This window comes from Staurois parvus, unplaced genomic scaffold (assembly GCF_062004578.1).
Source record: "Staurois parvus isolate SC_StPar_1 unplaced genomic scaffold, SC_StPar_1.0 ptg000414l, whole genome shotgun sequence".
NCBI lineage: Eukaryota > Metazoa > Chordata > Amphibia > Anura > Ranidae > Staurois > Staurois parvus.
The window spans coordinates 320,493-345,249 of NW_028318210.1; the positions used below are offsets into that span (position 1 = coordinate 320,493).

The 24,757-nt window shown below is 40.2% G+C and overlaps 1 protein-coding gene across 4 annotated transcripts in view; it reads right to left on the bottom strand.

Moving 5' to 3' along the window:
- SLC8A3 (solute carrier family 8 member A3) overlaps window positions 1-24,757 on the bottom strand; it is a 455,799-nt gene that overhangs the window by 290,340 nt on the left and 140,702 nt on the right. For all 4 annotated transcript variants that reach the window (XM_089686834.1, XM_089686832.1, XM_089686833.1 and 1 more), the window contains exon 2: window positions 11,964-13,791. In XM_089686834.1, the coding sequence (XP_089542960.1) occupies window positions 11,964-13,729 (1,766 nt within the window). In that variant the 5' untranslated portion in view covers window positions 13,730-13,791. The remainder of the gene's footprint in view (window positions 1-11,963; window positions 13,792-24,757) is intronic.

The following is a 24,757-nucleotide window of genomic DNA, read 5'->3' on the forward strand; positions in this document are numbered from 1 at the left end:
AAGTGTGGACGTCTAAGGCAGATTACTACCTTTGTGGTAATTGACTAATCAGCAGGGCAGATATGGTCATAATTAAGCCTCTCATATGCCAATACCAATGTAAACATCCAGCTTCAAGAAGGATTTAGGTCTGTATGAGAAGCTGGGTATTGCTAAGCAGAAAACTTGTGTGTTGAGCTTTGGCTAAAAATGTCCCGCCAACCTGCCTACAGTTCTTTATGATTTCATAATTATAATATAATGTATTCATAAATATGGCCATAAACAGTCCATATTTATATTTTTGACACAGTAGCCCTTATGATAAAAGTCAGCGTTGTCAGTCCAGGCCAGGGAATAATAAATCCAGAGAAAATATAAAAATGGAGGAAAATCGGAAATATTCAGCTAAATTTGGCATGGTTGCATGTAAATGATATATACTTTACAGACCCCATATCAATGCCTATGCCTATATCAAGAATGAGGCCTTTAAAATTTGTCAATGGTACATACTGTTCTCCAGGACCCCTCCCCCCAAAAAATATATAATTATGATTAATAACAATTATAACCGTTATACTCTACAAAATTTATTTATTTCAAGTACCTATATAGTGCCATCAATGTATGCAGCGCTATGCATATATATTGTACATTCACATCAGTCCCTAACCCTCAAGGGGTGTACAATCTAAGATCCCTAACTGACATTCATACATACTCATACTAGGACCAATTTAGACAGGAACCAAATAACCTACCAGCAAGTCTTTGGAGTGTGGGAGGAAACTGGAGTACCCTGAGGAAACCCACGGAGGCACAGGGAGAACATGCAAACTCTTGGCAGATGGTGCCGTGGCTGGGATTCAACCCAACGACCCTAGTACTGCCAGGCGGGTCCCAATCAGAAATAGCAGCAACTAAATCATGAGATCCTGCATTTAGTTGTCCCAATATTTCTATGTTGGGCTGTCTGATAAGTGGAGAAGAACACTAGGGTTCCAGGCAATTGTGACTCATGAATTGGGTGTTTTTTTTTCTTTAACTGGGCAACTTTTCATACATATTGTCAGAGGTGTAGGAAGAGATAAATATATGTATTCTCTTTTTTAGTGAAATAAAATATTGCATATGAGTAAGATATACTGCGCATGCTGAATACTTTATCAGAGGGATTTTTTAGGGGTTTTGATCAGACAAATGAAGCCTTTAAGCAGGCTGCTCTTTAGCTAACCCATACATCTAGTAAAAATTCTTTTCATGCTGATGTGTAAAACTAAAATAATATATAGTAAAATCAGATTTAACACAGCAGTTTAAAACATATCAACCTAAAAAGATTACATAAATAAAATAAAATAAACCTGACTGAAAACAATCATAGTTTCTATCTAAAATCATTATTGGGGGCTTAAGAGCATTATTAGGTGAAAGCTGAGGTACACATTCAGTCCATTATCATTTGAAGTTCAAAGATTTTCTTTTATGAGTATTTTTAAAAGTTCCTTTAAAGCTAATCTCCAGGGAAAGGGAATATGCTTTCCCTGCACTGCAAAGGTTAAATGCGTGTCTAGGTCAAGGGAACCACAAACAGCAGTTTAACTTACTCGATCCTCTGTTCCCCCACGGCCAGAACTTTCCTACACTCCGGCAATGGACTGTTCTTCTGTATTCTCAAGTCCAATGCAGGACAAAGAACTTGCAACTGCCAGAGCATAGGGAAAGAGAGAGCCTACAGGGCCTGGAGGGAGGTTAGTAAAAGTGTATTTGCAGCCCCATAAACCTACCATAGCATTTGCAGCGCAGGACTAGCCCCATTAAAGGAAGAATGTTCCCTTTTCCTGGAGTTCAGATTTAGTAACCAAATTCTTCATGTCTATACAGTAGTCCGTGTGCAACAATCAATTTTCTTGTGTTCTTTTATGTGTAGTCTATATAGATTCATTTTTTTTTGCATTTTTTCCTTTCTCGTCAATGTAACATCCCTGGTTGCATTGAACAAGGTACACCATATTACTGGAGGTGCCGCTGTGTGTCACATTTTAATGGACTGATGTAGTTGCACAGCCTGCAGCATTTGTTGTTGCAAGGTTTTGTTCCCTTGAGTGCATCCCAGTAGTCAAAATGAACTTTCCTGATGATTATTTTATGTCGGAGGTTGGATGGTTGCCTGAAGGCCAGTGCTGGGGGTTGCTTGAAGATTACATTATCTGTTATTATAGGTTACAGCTCTATGATTATCCCCTCTAGTGCTGGATTGTATGTGATTACTAGAGGCACATGGCTATTTGTTTTTTTGTTTTTCTTTTACTCTTTGCCTGGAAAACACGAAGAGAAATTCTCCTACAATGCAGAGTTTATGCTTGTACTGATGGTTTTGGTGCTGTAACCTTTCTTATGGAAGGATTCTGCTAGTGTCTTCCAGGTAAGAGCATATGTGGTAGTATCCAGTGACCTTTATGTGTACGATGGCTTGGTGTGTTGGGAAAGGAAGCTGGAACCGAGATGCATCAACATATTGAGGTGTTCAGTTTGTCATCTTTGATGGATACTGTAGTATCTAGGTTCTAGGAAGTGCTCAAACAGTCCATTTTAAATTTTTTATTTGGATTTAAGGGTGAATTGCTTAGATCAGGGTTTCTCAACCAGGGTTCCATGGCATCCTAGGGTTCCTCCAGAGGTTGCTAGAGGTTCCTTGAGCAATGAGAAATTTCTGCCTCTCAGATAAGTTCCCACTGACACCATTGATCTTTTTTAGCTATATGTCATGGCGTAATTCTTCTCAATGACCTCAAGTGTAAGGAGCATTCTTCCCACTGACCATCACACTGATGTACCACTGTAGATATAGTCATTTTTAGCCTGAAAGCTTATTTTAAAGGTTCCTCTGTGTTGAAAACGTTGGGAAAGGCTGGCTTACATAAAATTCCCTTAACTGTCCAACTCTATCTGCAGTTAAGGAGTTTGTCTAATAGGTCTGATATAAATAAGTTAACATTTTGCGGTACCATGTTACTCCCCATAGTTGTACACCTATACTAAGTATCAATATCACTGTCAAGTGAAACAGTTATGTGTTATTTCAACACGCTGTATAACATCTGAATTTGTCATTTGGTGATAATGTTACGAATCTGTGACATACAGCAATACTAACTGGAAACACTGGTCCACTCCAATGGCCCAACCACCAAACTGAATCATATACAGTTATCCTCGGATATTTCTTCAGAAGACTAAGACTCCAGGAATGTTTTTACCTAAACAATAGTAATCCCATGGCAATGGAATGTAGAAAAAGAGCAATAAATGCACACCTCCAGTAGGACATACCCCTCAAGTGGACACATACAGTATATTTACAGCTTCAGACTATGAGTTACATCCCTGATATCCACCCAGTAAAAGAACATTTTCTATGATTTTTCACCACTAGAGGAGTTACACAGCAATCAGACCATCACCATTAGCAGATAAAGGGGTTGCTGTACATATACATAACACAACAAATATTTACAAGGAGCAGATTGCAAATAATACTTACTATAAAAACTGGATTATGCTATCATTTATAATTTTACTCAACCACTAACAGATCTCATTAGAACACTACTAACCTACGTAGATTCAGAATTTACCAGTGCAATTCTAGATAATCCAGGAACTAGGAACATACTGAAAAAAGTTCACAAGCTAGGAAATCCAGACACACCTATGATAACAGGTGCAAATACACTCACTGAACACATCGCAGGCCCTGTAGAAAAAAGTGCGAAAGCCGTTAGTCAAAAAGACTAGCTGGTTTCCTGCAAGACATGACTGATTTCCTGAACAAGCTCCGATAGAACTGGTGTAATACACTTGAACACTCAGAAAATTGCTGGATTTGCAGTTCATCATATACATAAGAACTGCAGAGTCACTTCCATTGGCACAGCAGTCTCTTCTCACTCCAGTAACTTCCTTGAAGAGCATCAATTAGTATTCCGTATGTGTGTGTATATGAGTCTTTATAGTGAAATTGTTACAGTTACACAGTAATCAGACAGTCATTAACCACTTGAACACTGAACACGTCACTCCCTTCCTGCCCAGGCCAATTTTCAGATTTCAGCACTATCAGACTTTGAATGACAATTACTCAGTCATGCAACACTGTACCCAAATAGAGCTTACTTTTGGTGGTATTTAATCACCACTGGGGTTTTCATTCTTTGCTACATAAATGAAAAACAAATGACAATTTTGAAAAAAAAGTTTTTCTTAGTTTCCATTATAAAATTTTGCAAATAAGTAATTTTTCTTCTTGACTGGTGTGCGCTGATGAGGCTGCACTGATGGGCACTGATGAGGCTGCACTGATGCGGCTGCACTGATGGGACAGAACTGATGGGCACTGATGAGGCTTCACTGATGAGACAGCACTGATGGGCACTGATGAAGCTGCACTGATGGGCACAGATGAGGCTTTACTGATGAGGCAGCACTGATGGGCACTGATGAGGCTGCACTGATGGGCACTGATGAGGCTGCACTGATGGGCACTGATGAGGCTGCACTGATGTGACAGCACTGATGGGCACTAATGAGGCTGCACTGATGGGCACGGATGAGGCTTCACTGATGAGACAGCACTGATGGGCACTGATGAGGTTTCACTGATAAGCTGCACTGATGGGGCTGCACTGATAATCGAGGCACTGATGGTGCTGCACTGATAAACAGGGCACTGTGTATCAGTGTAAATACTGTACTCCCTGAGCCCCTAACAGATCTGGCTCACCTTCCCTTACACACGGTCTCTGTGTGAGGAAAGAAGAGCCAACAACTGACAACTGGCAGTGTTTGTTTACTTTGTGACACCTGTGAATGGATACAGCTGATCACATGGTGAAAGGTCGCTGTGATTGGCCCTTTACCCTAATCTGTGAGCTGTTGTGTCCAAGGCACAAAGCGGTCACAGATTACGCCCAAGCCTGGAGGCATGCATGTGGGAGGAAGTCCAGGGATGTCCTCCCAGAACTGGACAGCCACGCTGCAGCCCTATATCAGCTATAGCGCAGTGTTAAAGTGAGAAAAGTACAACTGCATTGAATAATTATTCAGTTCAGCTTTAGAAAACTGTGATTTGTTTTTCTGCTAATAAAAGTATGTTATATTCACTTGATAAAAATATAGGATAGGTAAGTCACACATTTTACTATGCTGTTACAACATTTTTGGAATTAATGATACATGCTTTCTTCTTGCAGTAATACTAAATACATTTTCTATATATTCTAAGCAGCCATTACAGAAATCAAGTTTCAAATGCATACACTGGTTTTACTATTTGGCACTTTGCTGTTATTACTATGGTATGACTTCATACTGAGAAACAATTTGTGACTGATATGACTATGAGCCTTACACAATAATAAGGAACAACACAAAGCTGAGACTTCCAGTGGTAAGTGAAGGTGGGACAAGTGAATGAAAGAACACTCCAGCTTTGTTGTTTTTCTTTTCTATCATTGATATTACAGTAAAAATAAAATGAGATGTAGACACAGTAGTTCAGGGTACTGGGGAGCTTTGCAAATGAACTGATTGTTCAGATACCTGAAGGTGTCAGTGCTATCCAGTGACCAGTTTGTCATCCTTATAAAGCTCAGTATCATTATAAAGCTCACAGGTTTCCTTTTAGATTCCTTTCTTCCCCTAAATATTTAAAGAAGTTTTGGGTTGTTGAAAAAAACAAAAAAACATACTGTATACAGTATATTCACCTCCATGCTGCAGCATCAGTCTGATGCTGCAATGGTTCCTTGCAGGTTCTAAGACAGAGAACTGAGTGATCACATGACTGTTGATCGCTCAGTTCTCAGTCAGCTCTTAGCAGAGAGTGGTGACTGTCAGTCACCACTCTCTTCTCTGCCACTCCAGTGTCCACTGGAGAACCAGGGTAGGTAGGGGGTGGAGCAGCTGGCTCCAGTGAGCAGTGGAGCTCAGCATCTAGGTGGATCCCAACAATATGGCCAGGATCCTTCCAGAGCCTGGAGCAGCTCTGTGACATCAGCTGATAGTGGGCTTTGAGCTGATTTTGGGTAACAAGAGAGTACACTCCTGTGTCCCATAAATGATGTATGGCCAAAAAAGCTTTGGCCATACTTCTCTTTTAAGTTATGCTGGAACTAAAGGCACAGTCAACTCAAAAGCAATAGTTTAGTTGTAGGTGTCCTTTTAAAGTTCACCTTTTTACCAAAATTATTAAATGCACATTTTTTTGCAGGTAAAAATATTTGCATTTATTATTTTTGGTTGCAGGAGCCTGTAAGGCATTGTACCAACAATCAGCAGATCTCTGGCGTCATGCAGGTCTCCTGCAGACCTGTCAGTATATCTGCTTGCCTGTATGGAATGTATGGCAAGCAGATATACTGACAGAAAGATTCACTGAACAACCACAGCACTCCACAGCGCCGTGGTAGTAAATTGAGAACTACAAGCCGACAGCCACTAAGGCTGTCAGGGCTTGTAGGTCATTCAGTCACCCACGCGGTCTCTGTGAATGAATGACGAGGCAGTGTGGGCGGAGCCCCACATAGCCATGGTGTTTTTAAAAAGTGACAGCTAGCATGGGGAACTTCACACCGTACTTCTGTCACAGGGAGTTGGGGGCAGCGTTTAGCGGCTGCAGCATTGGGACCATGTTACATGTTCCACCTTAAAAATGGTTGGAACATGTAACATGTTCTCAAAGGTGAACTTATCCTTTAATTTGAATGTATTTCCTAATATCTTGTGGAAACCAGTAGTGAGAACTCATTGCTATAGATAACAAGTCTGTTCCATGCCCCATAACATTGCTAATGTTCCCACCCATTTCTGAATTATCCATACTATAAATACAGTGAAAATACAAGAGGGAAAGGCAAAATTAGCTCAAGTACTAATATTCCTTTATTTCAAGTTCCTGGGAGATACAACATAATGATGATTTCATTTTAAAAAATCTATTAAAACAGAATAATCCATTTTAGATGCACTGATTCTTTATTTACAACAGCAATGTGCTCAAGCTCAAACTATTTGACTCTCTTTTTTGTCAATGAAAAATTGAGAAGAGGAAATATTACACTAGTGGTCAGTTTAAAGTCAAGAAGGCAAGACCATAGTAAGAAGGATAAACTTGGATCTTCCATAATGTCATGAGAACTAACTCAAAGGTCTTACTTTATTGATGATGATGTAAAGCAAAAGAAGAAAACACTGAATATATAAGTCATTGATGAATATTCACAACGTTTAGAGCAAGAAAAAAAGCACAACTGTGAACAAAAAAATTAACAATTGATACACCAGAAAAAAGTGCCATAAGATAGTTTAATTACATTATTGTTCAAAATGTGTAACAAAAATTGTAAAACTGTAAGAAGACAGCAGACCACTATGACTTTGCTTACCTATACAATGACTGGCAAGATACTTTAGAGTAGACCAGGTGGCCAAGGAAATGCTACTACATACAAACCTGTTAAAATGTACTAAACCCAAAAATTAACATTTAATATACTTAATATATATTATTAATTTTCATACAAAAGAACATCTGGGTAGCAGTGACCATAACATTATTTCATTTATTGTTAGCTGTAATTAACAAGCACATACTGGAAAGATAAAAACACTAAACTTTAAGACAGCAGATTTTCCAAAGCTGAAGGCTACTCTTCAAGACTTAGACTGGGAGGGAATAATGTCACTGAAGACACAAAACAGATATAGGAATGCTTAAAATCGACTGTATGTATTCACAGTGCAAAGTCTATTCCCACAGGCAATAAGTTTAAAAGGCTAAAAATAAAACCTATGTAGCTCACGTCCAAAGTTAAAAAGCTATTAGAAAAGAGCATAAACAAACATAAAATTGAAGGATCACTGTTCTCATTTAAATGTTACAAAGAATATAACAGAATAAGGCAACACAAATTCAAACCAAACGACAGGTTGCAAAATAGAGTAGCACAAACCCCCCAAATTCTTCAAATTTATTAATAGTAGAAACATTAGGACTGAGCATGTAGGCCTTTTACAAGACAATTTAGAGTTTGTGAATGAAGACAAAGAGAAGGCAAATGTATTAAATACCATTTTTAGCTCTGTATATACAAAGGAAAAAGGGGGGAGCTCAAGTCCATAATGGGGACAGCACTGATATAGCTCAAAAAGGAACTACAATGGCTCATAACTCATATGGCCAAGATGCATTTAAACAAAAATGGTGAATAATTCTCCTGGACCAAATGGCTTACACCTATGTGTTCTCAGACAGTTGAGTGCTGTTATTTAAAAGCCAATCGGGTTGATTTACTAAAACTGAAGAGTGCAAAATCTGGTGCAGCTGTGCATGGTAGCCAATCAGCTTCTAACTTCAGTTTGTTCAATAAAGCTTTGGCTGATTGGTGTCAATGCAGAGCTGCAAAAGATTTTGCACTCTTAAGTTTTAATAAATCAACCCCATTGCTTCTAGTTTTTAGAGACTTTGATGAGTTATATGAAACCACTGGATTTCTGCAAGGCCAATGTGGTGCCTATATTTATAAAAAGACCACAGTCTTTACCAATTTAACTACAGACCAGTTAGTTTAACTTCTATAGCTGGGAAGATACTGTAGAGTTTAATAAAAGACCATATTGAAGAGTTTTTGCTAGAAAACAATATTTTAAGCAATAGTCAGCATGGATTAACAAAAGAGCGGAGTTGTCAAGCAAAGTTCCTTTTATGAGGAAGTAAGCAAAAAAAGGACACAAAGGAGTGGCTGTGGATATAGTTTACTTGAATTTCGCAAAAGCGTTTGACACAGTTCCACACACGCGGCTAATGTGTAAGTGAAGGTCTAAAGGCTTGAAAATTCAATTTGTAAATGGATAAAAAAAAATGGTTAAAAGACCATATCCAGAGAGTAGTGATTAATGATTCATACTCTGAATAAGAGTATTCATACTCTGGTCTAAGGTTTCTAGTGGTGTTCCCCAAGGTTCAGTGTAGGGCTCCTTACCTTTTTAACATATTTATAAATGATATAGAGTTTGGGGCTTAAAAGTACCATTTTAGTGTTTGCAGATGACACCAAGCTATGTAGTAGTGTAACGTCCTTAAAGGATTTCTCCACTTTACAAGCCGACCTCAATGCACTGTTTAATTGGGCAACTATGTGGCAAATGAGGTTTGATGTTGATAAATGTAAAGTTATGCACTTGGGGGCTAAAAAAGTGCATGCATCATACATACTAGGGGGAGAGCAGCTGGGGGAGTCAATGATTGAGAAGGACCTGGGTGTTCTGGTAGATCATAGATGTAGTGCAGAGAAGGACAACCATACTGATAAGAGGCATGAGGAGTTCACCTGAGGACAGAATAGCTAAACTTAATTTGTTCTCTCTTGAGAATAGGCAATTAAAGGGGGTATAAATATGATCACCATGTATAAATACATAGGTGGTCCATATAGTGACTTGGTGTAGAGTTATTTACTTTTACAAGTCAAACCAGAGGAATAGCAACACTATGTCTAGGGGAAAAGAGATTTAAAGCGGTAGGAAAGTGACAAAAGAGAAAAAAAGTTTCCCCTGCAAGGCAATATCGTAATGTGCTAGTATGCATTGTGTACTAGCACATTATGTGACACTTCCCTTAAAACAAAGCCCTCCAGTGGTGCATTCTTGCAGGCTCTGGCCATTCAAATGGCTGAGCTGCGATGTTGTCACTGCTGTGCATGTGCGTGGGAGTCACGTCTGCGGCACAACTTTCTCAATGGAGTATGCACTGGTTACATTACTGGCTACTACACAAGTAAATATCTCCTAAACCTTGGACGTTTAGGAGATTTTTACATTACCTACAGGTAAGCCTTATTATAGACTTACCTCTAGGTACAAGATAAACAAAATGACTACTACCATTTTATCCTCCCTAGCGGTCTGATTATGTCCATATTTCTGTGCTCAAAGTGGTAAATTTTTTTGCATGGAAATATGTATTTTTTTTATTATAGGCCTGTAATTTTTAGGAATAACTCACTGAAATCTGTACGAACAAGAGTCTAGTAAACATCCCGGGTATGTTAAAATTTGAAACACAAAATCATAAATTATAATTTAAAAAATAATCATAAAAATAATATAATAATAATACATTTAATTCAATAATATAATCAAACCAAAAACACTGAAATTTGAAATATAGCGCCACGTTCGCACATCACTGAGCTCAGTCGCAGAATCGTTTTCAGTGTCTGATGACGAATTTCCCCACAAATCATTATCACTCAATTCTGCAAGTAGTTCTGATTTACTATCGCTGTTCTCTAGCTGGTCTAAAACCGCTTTTGACCTAAAGGGATGCTTTTTGGACGCCATGGACATTTCTCAGTTTCCAGGCAGAAAGAACAGTAAAAATGCAGGCAGGGCACAGGACAAAGCACTCGGGACAAAATGTATGTGAAATGGTTTGATACAGTAATGTTTTACTATGTGATTTTAGTGAATTTAGTGAATGTCACTTTTTCACATTTTTAAATTTCCCGCCGTTCCGTCCCCATACGTCCTGATGTCGCAGGGAACAGAATCCAGAAGATGGATGCCGGCATCGGCCGGAGGACATTGACGGGGACACTGCAGGAGGGACATCGCGGGAGCGAAGGACAGGGTAAGTGAAGAAGAGATCCCAGAGCAGCGCTACAGCGTATTCCCGAGTGTAGCTGAGGGTTACCGCTTGTGGTGCTGAAACTTTACCCCGAGCTACACTCGGGAATACCTCCTGGGAGGTTAATCTCCACATACAGAAAGGCTTCTTCACAGTAAGAGCTGTGAAAATGTGGAATGAACTCTCTCAAGAACTAGTTCTGGATTATTTTAAAAAAGAGCTGACTGCATTCCTGAATACACAAAATATAACTGGATATTAACATTTATATGTAATACTGAAAATTGCACACACCAACTTTAGTAATCTTAGCAAGCATTTGATGACCAGTTATGGAAGTTGTTTTCAGCCATGAAAAAAATATGCACTAAATTTTACATTTGACACTCCCCAGCATTCTTCTGATGATGCCTGGAGCCTAGGACTTTTTTTTTGCATATCTAGTGCCACTGGCCAATAGCAAATAGACTCGATCCAAGGTATACAGGTATATAGCTACCATCAAAGGTTACCTGTTCAACTTGAACCCTTGCCAAGCCTTACTTAAAGAATAAGTTCAGGTTTAGTAACATGTTACACCCATAGAGTGTAACATGTAGCATGTTACTAAAGCACCTGCCTGCACCTCGACCCGATCCCCACTGTGACAGCAGGTGGGAGATCCTCTCCGTGCACCTGTTGTCATAATTCAAAACCAGCGCAGCCACGAAGAGATCTTCAGCCATGTCCTTCATTCACAGAGTGTGACTGTGAATGAATGAACTAAAAGTACTGTCTGCCACCGCAGCAGACAGCTTGTAGTTTTCAATGAACTGCAAGGGTGCTGTTGAGAGCTCATATAGTTCATTGATCTTCCTGAACTTTAGTAACTGCCTGCCATTTTACTATTAGGACATTATTTGGAAACTGAGAGCAATAAACTTCCCTTCACCAACTTTTGACAGGTACCTTTTGTAGCCCTAAACTATGAGAATGCCACATAAGGGCCATTCCTCAATAAATCACAGTTACTCAACAACCCCCCCCCCCCTTTTCCCAAACAACCTCTTTCTACCTCCTCGCCTTTCTCCTACTTTGTTTGGTGAAATGCCATCATTCTCACCTTGCTAACACAAAGTACTGTGTAAATAAGTACTTCCGATACCAGTAACATGTCGTGAAAGCAAGTGATATGCGTTTTATTTTAAAATTCATTTGTTAAAAATGCAATAAACTTTTAAATGTGCAGACACCTTTGGACACAAATTTTAAGTAAAAACCAAGGCCAAATAAAAAGAATGAATGTGTTACTTACACAGTTTCATCATTTTTGAATTCCAGTTCCCCAAACGTATCTTCGTAATCTTCCCCACCACCTTTTGCAGTTCCTTCAACTGTCCTAAAAGGGATAATGACGGTGCCTCTAGCTCCAGATGTCCTAAGGACTTTAACCTCCATCACACCGATACTCTCACTCACACGAATAATGTCACATTCAAATGTAAATATCCCTGCATGGTCATCATCCAAAATAGTAACTGAGGCCACATAAGGAGCGACCAATACTGCTTTTGGATAGCTGAAAGTATTAGGCTCCACTGGTTCTGGCGCTTCAGCTATTCTTATGTTATTGAGCCTCACAAAGAAATGTTCATCTTCCTCAAAGATATCATCATCAATAATTCCAACTGAAAACTCCTTTTGTGTCTCTCCAGGCTTGAAAACCAAGGTCCCCTCTGTAAACTCATAGTCAGCGCCTGCATTGGCAGAACCATCTTCTGTTTTATAGTCCAACAGAATTGTCTTTGATATGTCGCCACCTTTCCTCACTATGGTCAACAGTACAGCACCACAGTTTTCAAGACATTGATAGGAACAAGGGTCAAAGTAGATTTTCGATACAAACTCTTCAGATTCATCCAAGCATATGTCTTGCAAACTGGTGCTTCGTTTGGACTGCTCAGCAGCATGCTTCTTCAAAATGTTACCAGCTCCAGTCATCATTCTGGTGGCTTGTATACGATAGAATGCTCTGCTCTTCTGCTGATGTGACAAAGCGTAGTAGTTTGCCATTTCTACTAACTGGTCTAAGTCCTTCTCAGGGTGTTTTTGCTTTAGTTCTTTAAGGATTCTAATCATATCTCTACGAGATTCATCTACTTCTTTACCATCCATATTTAATAAATTCCCATCTAGAAAATGAGAATTCATAACCTTGCCATCCATTTCAATTCCTTTGGGATGTTCTGCTTCTGTTTCAATCATAATTGCTCTGTGTTTGTCTGTCCGATACTTTTTGTGCATATATTTATAAAATAAAAGACGCCGGTCTGCCACCCAGGCAAGGACAACACAGACAGGAAAGAAGAACAAGGTAAGCAACCCTTCCCATACTTGGACCACTCCTGGAGAGAAGACAGCAAGAATCATGTACAGCCATATATAGGCAAAGATACTCCATGCAGCTGTCACAAAAAATACTCGTAGATGTTTGATCTTTCTAACTTCTCCGTCCGGTATGACATAGACGCAAATAGCAATAATGATAAACATGTTAAAAGCTGCACTTCCAACAATAGTTGATGGACCAAGATCTCCAGCATAAAATCCATGGCCACATACTTCAATCAAAGACAAAAGGATTTCAGGGGCTGAAGAACCAAGTGCCATAAGGGTTAGGTTGGAGACCGTCTCGTTCCAGACTCTAATAGTGGTTGTAGTGGTCTCTCCATTTGTTTTTTTAATTATGATTTCACGTTCCTGTGATGTTATGACCTCTATGGATGCCATGAATCGGTCTGCAATGATGGACACCCCAAGAAACATGTAAATCATTGCCACAAAGTACACAATGACTCTGGCAATTTTGTCCCCCAGGGATGGGTTTTCTGGATACCATATTGGTAGAATAACGCCTGCCTTACAGTTAAAAGAACCTGAGCAGGTTTTGTTTTGTCCAGCACTTGGGGGGTTCCCTGCGGCAGCAGCATGAACTTGAAGACTTTGGAGAAACAACACAAAGGTAATAAGTCCAAAGTGGAGAAATGTTGATGCAAGAGGCTGCAGCTTTAGCCAAGCCATACATGAATTTATATTGGAACTATAAATCCAGGTAATCCTCTTCTCACGGACAGGATGGGTCTCTAGAAAATAAGAAATACGAAAAAAAATTAGATTTTTAAGCATGTTGTCCACAAAGGTACATCAGAATTAATGCTGAATGTAAATAATAACATAAATAACATAATAGTGTGTAAAATATGGTTGTATGCACTGACCAGTTACTTGCAGACTATAGCATGTAAATGATAAACGTTCTGTCAAAATTTAGTGTAAAGAGTTATACCTACACCCATAATTTAGTAGTCATAAAAGAACCACTGGTATATATTTAAGTCAAGCCAAAATGAGTTATTCCTATCTGTGCCCCATTTACAGGTTTCCTTAACAATTTGTAAATTATGGTATAGAAAGTTATGAGACTCTAAAGTTTCACCATTCTCACCAAAATAACCCTAGAAACCTCCCAATGGGTACGACTATTTGAGTGACAAACGTCAAAGGTAGGATTTGCCTCCAATTTCAAACTTTTCTTACTTCTGTCAATCTCAAGGACAGGACATGAAGGTAAAGTTTGCGAATGGGAACATACACAGCAATAAAAATCTGGGAGATAATCTTTCCTCACACAAAATTGAAAAAGTCTGGGATTGCATTCCACTTTAATACAGTTATTAGAAATATTTTGGTGATAATAAAGCAGTGTATAACAGACTTACAGCTTCTATTATTAGTTACATCTACCACAATCATTTTTAACCATTGGTGACCCATTACAACAGAAAGGGGGCCCTGTGCAAAAACTACAAGCAAGATGTTCCATTCATTCTTCTAGTACATATTTAGTAAAATGTTCTTACACTTCTAGACATTATTGATAGTACTTATCGTATTTTTATGTGATGTACACCAAGCTCTGTTCAACTTAATTGTTAAAGCTGAACTCCAGGCAAACACCTAATACAAAGATGAAAATCCTATATGGAGGCTGTGTTACCTGCTACAGAATTTGTTTTCTGTCCATTCAGACCTGGGATTTACACAAGATTGCCACACCGCACAGCCATGTCTGGCAGAGGAGGAGTGATTTTTTATTACTGCAGTTTAGTAACACTTACAGGTCTTTTTGCTCCCCCATCCTCTGGCTGGACAGAAACAGCAGACTGATGCTGCCTTCATGTGTTAACAGAAGCGATGCCCTTTTTCCAAAGTCACAATTTTTTTTAGGAGCTTAATGTTTCCACTCATAGCACCAGCAGTATTGCAGTTCAGCCTCGAAATGCAATTATTGCTTCATAGAACCACTGTATTCCTATGGTCAGACTTCAGAGCATGAAGCATTGTAAAATAAAAAAAAAAAAAAATCAGTGGCCATAGGTATCAGAGCTAAGATGTGTGTGACGGCGGGGAAACGTCCCAGGAAACGAAAGATTCCTATTTATTGTCAGAAGCAAGTAATCACTGAGTCTCTTCTTAAAGAAGAACGATCATTCATTTTATTTTCCATTTTATTTAAGGGGGAACAAGTGCATATAGCAGTTGGTGCTGTTTGTTTGGTGGCCCCCATTGCCTCTTTGTGCTGGCTGTATCTCCCCCCCCCGAATCATAGGCTATCCTGTTGGGGGAGGTACAGCCTGCCCCCTCTCTAAGCTGAGCAACTTTCACAATTCTGAATGAATGGTCAGTGCTGCTTGCAGGGCTGCTGATAAGGGGATACCTCCGGGCTTTCTGTAGGGGGCCTGGGCCCTTTATTGTGACCCGGGGGCCCGGCCAGCCAGCAACTTCAAGTTTCATCTTAATGCAGTAGCTACAGCTGGAACTTGCCCTCCAGCGCTGGCCACTTGCATTGCCGCTCACTACTGTCAGCTGTCACCTATAAAACACAGAAGCTCAGCTTCTGTGTTTTATAAATGACAGCGATGCTCTCTCAGCAGCACACTAAACCCTCCCTGCTCGCCCTGCATATACAACTGATGGGGGGGCGCGGAGGAGGGGGCGGGGTGAAGGAGGGGGCAAGGTATGCACAAAGCTCCAGCCTCCTCGCAGCATCTACAAAAGCCCACGTCGGCAGCCTGACTTCCTACTGTAAGTTACCGTACATGCTCTTCTGTGGGGTAGATGAGTGCTGTGTATTGGAGAGGGAGGAGAAGAAACATCTGGAAGAGGAAGAGAGAGGTGCTCTGCACTGGGCAGGGAGGAAAGAAGAGCTCTGGACTGGGGAGGAGGAAGCAGAAATTTGGGAGGAGAGCTCTGTATTTGGGGAGGGGGGGGAGTTGTTAACTGGCCTCTGAGATATGTACACCTGCACTCTGTACATAACACAATCTTTAACTCTATGATCTGAATGTAACACACTCCTGAGCCACGCACTCTGTACTTAGCTCAATCCTGAGCCCTGCACTCTGTATGTAGCCTAATCCTGAGCCCCGAACTCTGTATGAAGCCCAATCCAGAGCCATGCACTCTGTACGTAGCCCAATCCTGAGCCCCGCACTCTGTACGTAGCCCAATCATGAACCCCACATGCTATACGTAGTCCAATCCTGAACTCCGCACTCTGTACATAGCCCAATCCTGAACCCTGCATGCTGTACGTAGTCCAATCCTAAACCCTGCACTCTGTACGTAGCCCAATACTGAATTCTGCATTCTGTATGTAGCACACTGGCGGGGAAGTATTGTAGATGATGTTGATGGCCAATGATACCATGGGGATATGATAGCTAATCCTGAACCCCACACTCTGTACGTAGCCCAATTCTGAACCATGCGCTCTGTACATAGCCCAGTCCTGAGCTCCGAACTCTGTATGTAACCCAATTCTGAAAGCTGTATGTAGCACACTGGCAGGGGGGGGGGGGGTATTGTCAATGGCCAGTGATATGATGGGGGCATGATAGAGTTCCAGAACCTATTTTCTGAGAAAAATAGCCTTGTGGCCTTAGGCCTCATCTGCACCTGCATTTGTAACCGCTCCCCCTTCTACTACATACAAGACAAAGCTGCATTTTGTTTCCAGATGGGTTTCTGGGGAAAGCCAGGGGTGGGGTCAAAGGGGGCCCTTTCAGGTAGGCTGTACGGGGCCCCATGATTTCTAACTGCGGCCCTGGCTGCTTGTTCATTCAGATTAGTAAAATTGTACTCATTGCCGCAGCTTTGTTTATTCTCTTTGCCAATGCCCTGTATGTGCACAAGCAGCCACAGATAATCATACAGAGTCACAGCTGTGATATGTCTACTATTATGAATGAAGAAGCAGCACTGATTGTCCATTTATAAAACACAAAGATCACACATTGGTGTGAAGTTGTGTGATCTATCTGCCAGCTGCTTGTAAACATACACAGCCTTGGCCGATGGATTTGACAGCACTGAGTGATCTTTGACATTTATGAATAAACGAGCAGAAATGTCAGGTCAGTGCCCTGTAAGACACAGCACTTCAGCACTCAGTGCAGCGGAGCTGTGACATCTATGGTTCGGTGCTGTGTATGTTTTTTTCAAATTGTTTTTATTGAAAGACTAAAAAAAAACAACAAAAAACAGAAAAATTAAATAAAAAACACTAAAAGAGACAGAGACCTTATAGGCCTGTCCTAATCCAACCATGATTCGCATCCCTAGACATAATAACAACAGCTAGTAATCTAGTATTTACAATCATTGCAGAGTTGAAAATATGCCGGTCTAGACAAGCCATTTGTCGTAGAGATATACACTTCACTAATCACTCCCCTACTCATGCAGGGGAAAACTAGAAAATCAAAATAGTGTGATGTAAACCGTATCAAACGTATCCGCGAGAAAAATACCACTGTACCAGAACACAAAAAAGAATTACACAACCAAAACAGCTTCTACTCATTTGGCAATTAAGGGGCTGTGTATATATATATATAAGCATCCGCAGATAGACACACAACTCCGCAGGTTGTGCGATTTTTGTGAATGGCAGTGCTGGTCTCTTGAGTGGCCACTACTGCTAGAGACAAGCTCAGTCACTCACAAATTTGTCTCATTTTTATCAGCATGGTCTGACAGTGCAGGGAGGGGATTGACTGACCACACTATTTAGCAACTAAGAGAAGGATTTAACAGCGAACCAAATGCTAAATTCACTTGGTTCCCTGGGATATCACTAAAAGTGATTTATTTGTAATGAGACTTCATGCAATCAACATTCTTCTTATTTTTTGCATCGTAGAAAGGACTAGAATTCATTACAATGGGCCCTAACACACTAATAGTGAATGTCTCAGTGGAGGGTTGGTGGCACAGATGAAATGTGAAGCCATGACTCACTGTTCCAGAAACGGTGGTCAAGGGACTCGATGTGACTAAAACAATATGTAATTCTGGAAAGGTGGAAAAACATTGGTAAATAAAAAATTGATTGATCAGTTCTTCATATTTGTGCAGAAATTACAAACACTACTAATAAAAGTCTGAACAGTAAGTCCAAAATAGATAATATTCTGGAATAAAATTTTATTATGATGAAGCATGTTTTACAGAATGATTTCCACATTTCACTCAGCCCATTTAAATTGGGGTTTTGTTTTTTTAGGTAAATTAAAAAGCAGGAAATTCAATAATATTAAGCCTGACTGCAAAAAGTTTCTAATGACATCCTTCCCAGTGGAGTCAATGAAACACAATTAATGCTACTAAGCGGTTTTACTCAACTTCAATGAGCAGTGTCTTCTTCTCTTTACCCAGAGGCTTTGACAGTCAATTATTGCAGTAATGGACGATAGTATTGATCAGTTAGCCAACTAATTGAATTGAGTATCTCAAGCAGCTTCTGACCACGCTCTTGTCAACTATCATACGCAGTAAGCAAGCATGGGTGCAATATGTCCTTACTGACTAGTTGGAATTCATATACTGACAATGGTATTTTAAGGTAGCTACTAAATGCTAAAAATAAAGGAGGCTAAATAAATTTACACTGATAATTATTTGAAATCAGAACAAATGAATAACTTTTATGGCCAGAAAATAACCTGTGCAGTCAAGAAGCTCTAGTAAATATGAAAAACTTCACAGTTTTGCAAATTATTCATTAATTTTATTGTCGCACGTGTAGGCCATTGGGGCCTCCAGAAGCTGTGATGAACAACTCCCAATTAGCAACTCCTGAATGACAGCAATGAAAAACTAACTAATGGAGCAAGTAAATAATTAATGTACAGTATTCTGTACTAAGGAATAAAACTGAAGCAAAAAATTGAGATAATGTCCATGATGGCCAATCAACTCCTTTATTTATTTTCCCTGGGCAAATTTAAAAATGAAAGATAAAACCTGATTTGATACTCTGGGCGACAGATTAATTTTTTGCAGTTTTGTTTGTTTGTTTAACTTTTTCTAAAGCAGCTCATTTGTATAAACTAGCATAGGAAAGAAAGCCTTGATTGCTGCAGATTGTTGCAGTAGTAGATGTAGTGGAAATTACATGGCTATACTCTTCATCTCGGCAGTGATATATGAGAAGAGTGAGTACACCGAATAATAGAGCCATTGTCTACTTGAAGGCAGTAGGGATACTTTTAGAGAGCAGTAAATCTACAAGTAACAAGTAATTGTGATTTACGTAGGAGACAGAAAGAAATATGACAGTTATCATAGCACATATTATAATAAGGAAGCCTACAAAGACATCAACAAAAGCAGCTTTTAGCAAAGTTGACATATGACAAGGAAAACTGCAGGAAGGAACTTCAAGGAAAAAGAAGAGAAGAAATAGCAGATAGCTATAGAAATAGATAGCTAGAAATAGACATAGCAACAAAATATATTCAGAAAGACATAGCAACCCAACAAAGAAAAGTTACTGAATGGAGATCATAAATCACATACAGCAACATTAATATAATAGCCAACATTTTTCACACCACACCTTTAAAACGGTTTGGATTATATAAACATTTTTCTAGACAGATTATTTAATATTTAAAGCAACTAATTTATTTGGGGCAAATAATGTACATCCATCACAAACCTGAGCAACTCAAAGTGATCATATGATGAAAAAAATCAAAGTGATGGTATACACTCACCAACCACTTTATTAGGTACACCTTGCTAGTACCAAGAAAATATCCTCCACCCCATTACACCACCAGCCTTAACCATTGATACAAGGCAGGATGGATCCATGCTTTCATGTTGTTTACGCCAAATTCTGACCCTACCATCTGAATGTCACAGCAACCAGTTTTCCCATTCTCCACTGACCTCTGACATCAAGAAAGTATTTTTGTTCACACAACTGATGCTCACTGGATATTTCCTCTTTTTTGGACCATTCCCTGTAAACCCTAGAGATGGTTTTGTGTGAAGATCCCAGTAGATCAGCAGTTTTTGAAATACTCAGACCAGCACATCCGGCACCAACAACCATGCCATGTTCAAAGTCACCTAAATCCTCTTTTTTTTCAAGATGCAAGGTTTGAACTTCAGCAAGTATTTACCACGTCTACATGCCCAAATGTATTGAGTTGCTGCCATGTGGTTGTCTGACTAGCAGTTTGTGTTACCAAGAAATTGAAGGGGTGTACCTAATAAAGTGGCCGGTGAGTGTCCAGCAGAGCCCTGGTTAAAGCTTGAAGGAGGAGTTTTCATTCTCTCCGATGAGGCTGCAGGACCCCTGACCTTCTGTCTGGACAGTGCAGATTGGTCCGGCACTGATCACATGCACTCTCCCAAAAAAAAAAAAAAAACTCTCTAGCAATACACACCAAACTGAGCAAGCGCAGCTTGCCCCCAAGGCTCTGTTCTATGAGCAGGTGGATTGGGGACAGTAAAAGAAGGGGAGGATCAGAGAAGACAGGAGCAACCACCTTTTTTACACAATGCAGAGGATTAACCCCTTAGGTTTCACAGTGAGAATAACCAGCATGCTTTACTGAATATACAGACTGATATTACTGTTATTGTTTTTAAAAACACTTTAATGTGAGGAATGCATTAAGGTAAAAAACACCCAGCCTTTTGAACCACTGTAATAAGCAGAGGCTTCCTTCAGTGAAAATAATATGCCAATCAATAGTTTAAAAAAATGGAGACAGCTGAGGCAGTAGGCAAGTTTGCCTGAAAATGTTGAGGGTTTACCTGCAAATGTTGAGGTTTTCAATGCTTCTCTCACCTCCTGAGCATAATATTGGTCAATTAGTTTATCTGTTATACTGAAGGAATTATAGGGAGGCTAGAGAGGCAGGAAGGAAAAAGGACAAGCTTGATTTGACAGTAAAAGTTGATATTTTTTAAAAACTTCAGCTTCCTATACCCCTGCATCTAGTGATCTTATTGACAACCTATCAGCCACACAGGGAGTTTGTTTTCAGTCCACCAACTCATAGGATTCCATTGTGAGAAGGAGCAGTAAAGCACATGCATTATGTATCGCTGCAACATGGAAGGCAGGACCTTGGGTAATTAGAAAAAATGCCTACTTCCTTGCAAATATACAATTTGACTATACATAACATTAAGGTTTTGCAAATATTAAAACATAATCATAAAGTTATTGATATCCATATGATCTGATGATATGATGATACTGTATATCTAAAAATATCAACAGAATATCATCACCCCTACCTAAGCAAGGTATGTAACTTTTCTACCAGTGGTTTTCCCTAGTGTTTATACATTTGGAGGGGCAAGATCAAAAAAATAGCTTCAAAGAGAATTTAGTGCAGTCACATGTTAATGTTCATTTGTAATGTATGTTCAAAGCTTGGACCGGGCAAGGAGAGCAATAATCAGAGAAGCAGCCAAGAGGCCCATGGCAGCTCTGGAGGAGATGCAGAGATCCACAGCTCAGGTGGGAGAATCTGTCCACAGGACAACTATTAGTCATGCACTCCACAAATCTGGCCTTTATGGAAGAGTGGCAAGAAGAAAACCATTGTTGAAAGAAAGCCAAGGGTTATGAATACTTTTTCAAGGCACTGTACATCTTTACTGCTCTTTATTGTGAATCATGGAATAAATGTGTGCATAGATTGAGCACTTATCATTTTCCCTGTAATACCTGCAACAAATCTATTTAATATGAGACCAACCGAACTGTGAATGTTTTTCACACACAAGAAAAGGCTCCAAAAGTTGATAAACAAAAGAACGGTGTTCCTTATAGCAACCAGATTCCACCTCATTCCTGTTGTGCATGTGAGGGAGTGAACATTACCGTGTGATTGGTTACCACGGGCAGGGCAAGGCAGATATTTTTCTTTAGCTTTACCGGATAGCCACTGCATTTCCATCTTAATAACAACAGGAAAACCTGTATCCATTAATTAACATAAATTACCAGCAGCATTTCCACAATTTGCAGATCAGTGTTTCTAGTTTATTCTGTCCAAGTTCTGGCTTCTTCAGTATCTCAAACACAACTATCTCTTAGATCACCATGGCAACGCACTGATAGGTCAAAATAAGCATCTCCAATAAACCAAACCTACTGTATTCATATGCTGGTCCTTGTTTATAAAAGTAAAACTAAAGTCTAAATAAAAACTGCGAGCATGCAGGCTCCTCACTGCAGAAGAAACATGCACCCCCTCACCCATGCATGCTGTGACAACAAGCCAATAAAATTGGTTGTATCCAGGGCAGAAGTACATTTGTCTTAGATTTTGGCTGTTTGCTGAATATTTTTCTTTTTCTTCAATACAGCCCCTTTCACACGTGCCAATTCTGGCTTTTCTTAGCACGGGATCTGTCCACTGATCACTCAGCAACGCAGACTCATCAGCACCCAGTAGTGCAGCCTCATCAGCACCCAGCAGTGCAGCCTCTTTAGCTCCCAGCAGTGCAGCCTCATCAGCACCGATCAGTGCAGCCTTATCAGAGCAGCCTTATCAGCACCCATCATTGCAGCCACATCTGCTCCAGTATGTCTAAAAAATTATTTTCCTGTGAGGAGGCATACAAAATCCTAAACATGACCGACAAAAGCAGCGGGGAGCTCTCTGAGTCTGATTCTGCTTTGGATTACGAGCTCGTTTTATGCATTGGGTCTGCTACAGAATCAGAGGAGGAGGAAAGGGTGACCACCAAACAAAGGCGTTCTGGTGAGGAGCAGACTACCACAAGTAGCGCAGTGGCATCCACAGGTAGAGCAGTGGCATCCACCAGAAATTGAGAACCACAAGAAAGGCCAGGTTCTAGTGGGGTGTCCCGTCAACCTCAAAGGGTTAGGACCCATGCATGTCTTCCATATGCCCTTCAAAATCCCCTATGGCTTCCCCCTAACTCTGGAGCAGCTAACAGCCCCCTTTTTACTGCCCATCCAGGAGTCTAGGTGAACATGGAAAATTTTGCCCCCATTGATTCTTTTAATTTAATTTTTACTGATGGCTTACTAAATTCTGTTGTGGACCAGTGCAACCTCTATGCCCAACAATTTATAGCCAACAACCCAGATTCAAGTTATGTCTGTCCCTATGAATGGAAGCAGTTACCAGTGGAGGAATTTAGAATCTCTTTGGGCCTCACATTTAATATGGGACTCACACAAAAAAATTAATTACACTCTTACTGGTCCACCCACCCAATCCATCATATGCCATTTACTCATCAGTCATGCCCAGAACAAGATATTTAATGATCATGTGGTTCCTCCATTACAACGATAACACCCAGTGCCCTCCCCAAAATGACCCAGCATATGAGAAATTGTATAAAATTCGGCCACTTCTTAATTTTTTCTCCGGGAAATTCGCCCAATTATTTATCCTGGACAAAAATATCTGTGTGGATGAGTCGCTTGTCCCCTTCACTGTCAGGCTGAGCTTTAAGCCAGAGCCACGGGGTAAAGGTATGCCTTCCTTGTGTATGAAGGAAAGGACACCCAGCAGCATCTCTCTGAATGCCCAGATTACTTTAGATCAAATGGAAAAGTCATTTGGGAGCTTGTATTTCCACTCCTTGAAAAAGTGTTATCATCTTTATGTTGATAATTTCTACACCAGCTTGCCCCTTTTCTGAAATCTTCACCGAAGGAAAACACTAGCATGGGGCAATGTGAGAGCTAGTAGGAAGGGCTGCCGCAAAGATAAGTGAACACAAGACTACAACGAGGGGAGTCAGTGAGTTTGCAAAACGAAGAGATAGTGGCTATGAAGTGAAGGGACGAAACTAGACATCTACTAGCTCTCATCAAGTCACAACAACAGTCACATGCAAATCACCAAAAGGAATAGCACAATCCAAAAACCAGAATGTGTCCATGATTACAATTTGATCATTGAAATCGATTCCCCTCATGAACCAGCCCTACCTCCCTCCAGCCCTACTTTGCTGTAAGAATAACCCACCATTGGTACAAAAAAGTCTCCATTTATTTTTTCATTTTGCTCATTTATAATTCATATGTGACCCACCACAAATCCACTGAGACACCCATATCCTTTCTTAACTATCAGAAGGAAATTGTTACTGCCCTTTTGTACCCCGGAGGCCCTCCAGAAAGCATTCGCTCAAATGCAGTGGGCAGATTCCACGAACGTCATTTTCCTGAATAAGTCCCTCAAAAAGAAAGAGGTCAAAGGTGTAAAAAAAAATGTCAGGTGTGCTCCAGAAGAGGAGTTAGACGAGACACCAGTTTTTATTGTCCCCAGTGTCCTTCCCAACCAGGCCTCTGAATAGGTGACTGTTTCTGCCGTTACCATATTTCTCTACAATATTAGAGAGGTATGGTAAAGGTAATTCTGAATTCCTGCCATTTGCCTTCACACTCCTCATGCCTCAGCCTACTTCTGAACTGACCCAAACCTGTTATTTGACCATGCCACTGCCTGCTGCCTAAACTGGCTATATCCCTGCCTTCTATGGAACTGACCCTGGCCTGTAATTCAACCACGCCTCTGCCTGCTGCCTAAACTGACCTTACCTCTGCTTGCTCTGGAACTGATCCTGGCCTGTTTATTGATGATGCCTCTGCTTGCCGTCTGAACTATCAACCATGTTTCTGCTTTGCATCTGAAATGACCTCGGATTGTTAATTGACCACATTTTTCGCCTGCCACTTCTGTCCTG